Below are 5,448 nucleotides of genomic sequence, written 5' to 3'. Positions count from 1 at the left end.
GCCCATTGCAGCACCAGCCAGGACACGCCCAGCAGGTTTGCCAGCTGACGCCCTCCTGCAAGCGACGCGATGGCATCGATAGAAACCGTGCTCCTCCTCGTGATCCTCATCGCTCGCAACGAGAGCTCAGCAACGACCAGCCCCTGCTCGACGTCAGCTCCTTGTCTTCCTCCTCCTCCTCCTCCGCCACCGCCACCGCCACCGCCACCACCTCCTCTTCCTCCTCCTCCTCCTCCGCCGCCACCACCCTTTCCTTTCAACCCCGTCCTCCCTCCCATCCTTCTCATCTTCACCTGTGCAACGAGGTACATCCAGCATACGACCATGCCGAGCGCTGAGGGTATGAATCCTAGGTATGAACAAGCTGGCGATCAGCATGTGGGAATGAAGAATAGCCTCAAGGTTGCTGACTGAGCATCCGGTTGCTGACTGAGCAAGCGGATTTCGCAATTTTACCATCAATGTATCACACCACGGATTAGGAGAGCCGAGAACGAGTCAACACGATTGTGAAACTTCCCATATGTGTGAACACCGCAGACGCCGTGGTTCAAGTTGGGTTGGCATCAGTGATATACCACGAACAGTTTCTTCGAGTGGTGATGCCAAGGAATCATTCCTTGTTTTGAACCACCCTCTTCTTGCACTCAGGTTGTTGTGCAGACCTTCATCGGCTGCATCGCAGTACGCACGTGTCAGCAACGGTAACTTGAATGAGGGCAGAGCGGCGACAACGCGGAGAGGACAGGCGAGGCTGCCGCAAGCGAGGTACTAGCGGCCTCCCGGCAGCGAAGCAGGCGAAGTTGAAGCATCTGCTGCCATCCCGTTATCACAACATGACTGGAGAGGAATGAGGACATATGACGCATGGATTCTCTGGCACTTTGGAAATGCAGGGCGAGGACATAAACCTTTCAAACAAGTGAGGGGCACAGATTTCAAACAAGTGAGGGGCACTGATTTCTCCCCAGCAACCTCCGACGGTCGAAGGCTAAGTGATTTACGATGCCTCATCGAAGTGATAGAAAGAGAAGCAAAAGCCTTGAACATTTACAATAGCGATCCAGATCGGGAAGAAGCAGACTTCATATATCAGCAATGTGAGAATGTCTTGATGGAAGAATACGAGCGAGTCACAAGAATTCTTGGACTGGAGGCGATAGAGGGAGGATTCTCTGAGGTGTCATGGATGACTGTATCAGACCTTATGAGGCCTTCGAAGCAGGCCGCATGGATATCGCAGTCAGCTTCAAGAAGACGCAAACGGAATGAGAGATGAGCATAGCAAGGCTGTGAGATGAACGACTACTTCATGGTGTATGATCCAAGGATACCCCGCATCGAACGTAGTCAAGGCAGTCAAGGGAAGCCAGGTGCCGCAAAGGGGGGGGGGTGGCAAACCTGCCACGGTGCCCACCCCAGATTTTCCTGGGAAAATATAGGGTAGCCACAACGGTTTCTAGGATTTGTACCAGATTTGCAGTGAAGTTCGATTTTTGTACTGTGAGAGAAACGCTACTTTAGGTTATTTTCAACTAGATCTTGAATTAGTACCATGAAAGTGGAAAAGAAGGATCTATGGAGTGTACCACAAAGATCAGGAATCTCTCAAAAACAGATATTATTTGTAGTGACTACATTTCGATTCTTTGTACCAAAAGTCTGCAACTGGTAATGATGGTTGGGTCCCTGCGGTACAATCGTGGTACAAATAAGCTCCAATACAGTACTAAAGTTTGTGGGGTCGGATTTTCAAATGTCAATCTGAAAGTCCTAGCGTGTGTAAGGACGACATTTGGGTCATTTGGGTCATTTTAGAGCGAATTCTCATGAGAGTTTATGAACTTCTCCACTGATATTTGAATACTATACTGTTCTTCCACTGTTACCGCCTAAACTTGATTTTAGCAAAGACGGTCAGAATTTGAAAAATAGATTTCTGCACTGGAAAATTTCCGAAGTTCCCGCGCAAACTGAGTACCATGGCGAGTCGGAACGGGGCGCGGCAGCAGCCTTCGCAGGACGAGGACGAGGAATCAGCGGGGAAGAGGCTCGAAGATGTAGAGAGAGATTTCGAAGCTCTCACGCTAGATAACGTCCTCCAGAGGATCCAAGCTTTGGAGAAAGAGAATCAGCGCCAGAAAGAACAGTATGCGCTTGAGAAAGAACAATCAGACAAGAGGATCCAAGCTTTGGAGAAAGAGAATCAAGCTTTGAGGGCTTCCCAGGAAAAGACAGATATAGTGAACAAGATGAGACTCGGTGTTTTTGACGACCTTTCTTCTGGTAGTGTCGATCTTCCCAGTGCTCCTGCTGTATTGGGCAAAATTACTTGCGTTGCTTTCCAAGAATGTGCACTCGAGAGACTATCTGATCGCTGTGTGGCTGTGAAAGCATCAGCCTATAAAGATGGCAAGAGGGGTAACCCAGGTCCCTCCAACGAGAAAAGATTTGACTTGAAAGGTCGTGAGGTCAAATCATCTGCAATACAAGCTTCGCACTTAATCCCACACAGCTATCTATGTCGGACCGACTGGGCAGCTATTTTGCAGCATACCCTTCCCGAGGAAACGCTAAAGTCCAAAGATGTGGTTGAGAAGATTTTGTTCGGGTGTTTCGATGAGGACAACAAGTACATGCCGGGGATGGCAGAGAATCCTTACAACTTCATCAACCTGGTTGCACAACAAGCGCATCTAGACCAAAAAGCAGCTATTATGGTACTTCCGCTATTATGTCCCCAGCAGCAATGCGAGTGGAGCGGCGAAGGGTACCAAGCGATCTTAATCTGTGCAAATCAAGAAGTTTATGATGAAACTGTGTTGCGACTTGAAACAGAAGCAATCGGAAAGAATAAGTCAGGGCGGCACGATCAAGTCTCCGAGGCACAGGTTGGAGAGAAGTCTCGCCTCAAGGAGATCTGCGAGCCGATGAGGGAGGACTACTTGATCCCCAGCATTTTTCCAGGTAGTATTGCTGTATGTATTTGTAGACGGGGGCCGTACCAATGAGCCGCATCTTCTAGGTGACATGGAGAAACTTCATCAGGCTCTAGAGTACATCGAGATACTACTCAAGGATGTTGCTGCGATTCAGTGCGGTCAAGAACTGAGCCTCGAAGAGCTACTGCAGAATGCCGGAATCTCGACCAAGTCGGCACGGTGTACGAGTCTAACCAAGGTTGCTGAATGTGAAATTCTCAGGGAGAAGTTGAGAGCAGAGAAAATGGTCAAGACATTCAAGGGACTGGAATCTACAACCGAGGAGATTGTTTGTTTCCGCTTAATAAGGTTCAAAGGGAGCAGTCCCGAAGAGGCTGAGGTTCATCTACACCAAGCTCCGCATCCTCTGCTTCTCTCGCTTCGTTCGATGAACGCCATCACGAATCACTGTTACGGAGACTTGGCAAACAACGTCACAAGATTACTTCTCATGTCCTGTTACAGCAGCTTGGACGAAGGAATGGATTTCGACTGCGAGCATTGCTTACGAAACGCGTTTGGCTTGGAATACGACGAGGAGGCGAAATATGTGATGGGGCGTGATGGGCCTGAAATTGTGTATTGCAATTCCGTTTCTGTAAGGAGTTCAGAAAACAGTCCGGAGGCATCACAGTTTTCGGCCGAAAAGTCTTGTGGGTCTGGTACAAGCGCATCATCCAGAACGACTCAAGATTCGGAGACTTGCGCTGCGAGTACTGTTCCAAGGGACCTGTTTGGTGGCTCCGATGAAGAATCTGTACCCGGCTAGAAAAAGATTTTAGTACCGCCTTCTGCCGCCGCGCGGACTCTTCAGGCCCTGTTTCAAGGCGAGGCCCTGACTCTTCAGGCTCGGCAGCACTGCATGAGTCGGGTTCTCGGTCCATAGTACTTCTCCTTCAAGTAGTAAGCACTATGAATAGTTTGGTCGATACAAATATCCGTACTCAACTTTGCGGGCCATTCCCCGGGCCCTCAGGCTCCATGCCCAACATGCACTGCTTTTGTTCTGCAAAGATTCCACTAGATCTGTTCCGAGGCTTCCCAACGGTTTGAGGGGACCGATGCGCTTCCATTCTCCGACTCCATCAATCTCCCCCTGTTGCCATAGGTGCCATTCCTGCACTGCCGCAACATCCGGGTCACTGACGGTGATACTTGAGATGCTTGATTTTCGTGAGCCTTCCAATCTCCTCTTTCCATCTCTCTCTTCTAGAGAGGACGGCAAGCCCTGAGACTGACTCTCTGAACGGAAGAAAAGATAGAAAGATAAAGCAAAGAGTTATTCAACCTCGAAACACTTTGTCGCGGCATCCCCGCAATGGCCCGGCGCATTGCGCCGTAGCTCCATTCGCTCCTCCTCCTCATATCTGTCAAGTTGCGGCATCGGAACGCAAGGCAACAGATCGTGACTATCCCGCATGCACCCACTCCTCCCCTGCCATCCCCACCAGCTTCGCAGCCCCCCGCGTCAGCTGCGGCAGGAGGAGGAGCAGCTCCCGCAGGTCCCTCGTGAGGGCGACTAGCATGAGGAGCAGAGCGAAGCCCGAGAGCTGCAAGAAGGAGCCTCCTCCTCCAGGAAACAGCCGCATGCTGCTGCTGTACAGGTCTCGCTTGTCCTCTGCCTTGTTCCTGAGGCTGGAGAGGAGGAATGGAGGAGCCAGGCCCCACATGACGCACAGAGGATACGCTCCTGCGAAGGCGAGGGCAATGATGTAGACTGACTCGCCTCCGAGCGCGAAGAGGAGAGGAGGAACGGACGCAAGCAGAGCAGCAGCGACGCGGTCGGAGGGGGAGAGAAGATGGTGCGGGCGAGTCAGGCTGACGTCACCGGCTGACTCCGATCTCAAGATCATCCTCGACACATCTCGTTGCACCTGCACGCGCCTAGACAGACCTGGCCGCCTCTTCCCACTCGCCTCCTCCTCCTGCCGCCTGCCGCCCCTCCAGCTCACGAGGATCTCGTGGAGGTACTGGGCGATGATGAGGTAGATGCCGATGAGGGTCGTCCCGATAGCCGCGAAGGCGATGAGGCCGGTGGCTGTGGGGAGGATCGAGGAGCCGTCGCACTGCGAGAGAAGAAAGTCAACGGGGTCCATGGAGAGAGCGCCGCCGTTGGAGGGCACGAGCGCGATGCCGACGGCGCTCCATAGGAGGCAGACGAGAAGGGGGAGGAGGGAGCCGACGAGGACCGCAATCCTGATGCGGTCGGGCTTGCCGTTGAGCATGCTGCAGACTGTGGGGACGACCTGGAGGTACATGAGAATCTGTAGCATGATGGGCATCTGCAGCAGGAGCTTGTGGGGGGTGAAGGAGGAGACGAGCAGCCGCGAGAAGTTCGCCTGCCCTGCTCCCATGCCGATGATGGCCAGGAGGGAGAGGAGGACGATCATCGTGAGCACGATGTTACCCCCTCCGTCACGCTCCCCGACCGGAAGGAGCAGTCGGGGCCAAACACGATGACGTGGAA

The 5,448-nt window shown here is 52.5% G+C and overlaps 2 protein-coding genes across 2 annotated transcripts; one reads left to right on the top strand and one right to left on the bottom strand.

Annotated features, from left to right (window-relative positions):
* Positions 1 to 1,982: 1,982 nt before the first annotated feature.
* On the top strand, positions 1,983 to 3,731 carry GUITHDRAFT_114020 (hypothetical protein; the record flags this gene model as incomplete). The annotated part of the gene is made up of 4 exons (XM_005826696.1): positions 1,983 to 2,967; positions 3,026 to 3,161; positions 3,204 to 3,531; positions 3,585 to 3,731. 4 exons carry the CDS (start codon positions 1,983 to 1,985, stop codon positions 3,729 to 3,731), a joined length of 1,596 nt encoding a protein of 531 aa, XP_005826753.1.
* A 659-nt stretch (positions 3,732 to 4,390) lies between these two features.
* Positions 4,391 to 5,371, bottom strand: GUITHDRAFT_114019 (hypothetical protein; the record flags this gene model as incomplete). The annotated part of the gene is made up of 1 exon (XM_005826695.1): positions 4,391 to 5,371. One exon carries the CDS (start codon positions 5,369 to 5,371, stop codon positions 4,391 to 4,393), a length of 981 nt encoding a protein of 326 aa, XP_005826752.1.
* Positions 5,372 to 5,448: the final 77 nt, after the last annotated feature.

This window comes from Guillardia theta, assembly GCF_000315625.1.
Source record: "Guillardia theta CCMP2712 unplaced genomic scaffold GUITHscaffold_72, whole genome shotgun sequence".
Classification (NCBI taxonomy): domain Eukaryota; class Cryptophyceae; order Pyrenomonadales; family Geminigeraceae; genus Guillardia; species Guillardia theta.
This window is presented reverse-complemented; position numbering and strand designations above follow the sequence as displayed.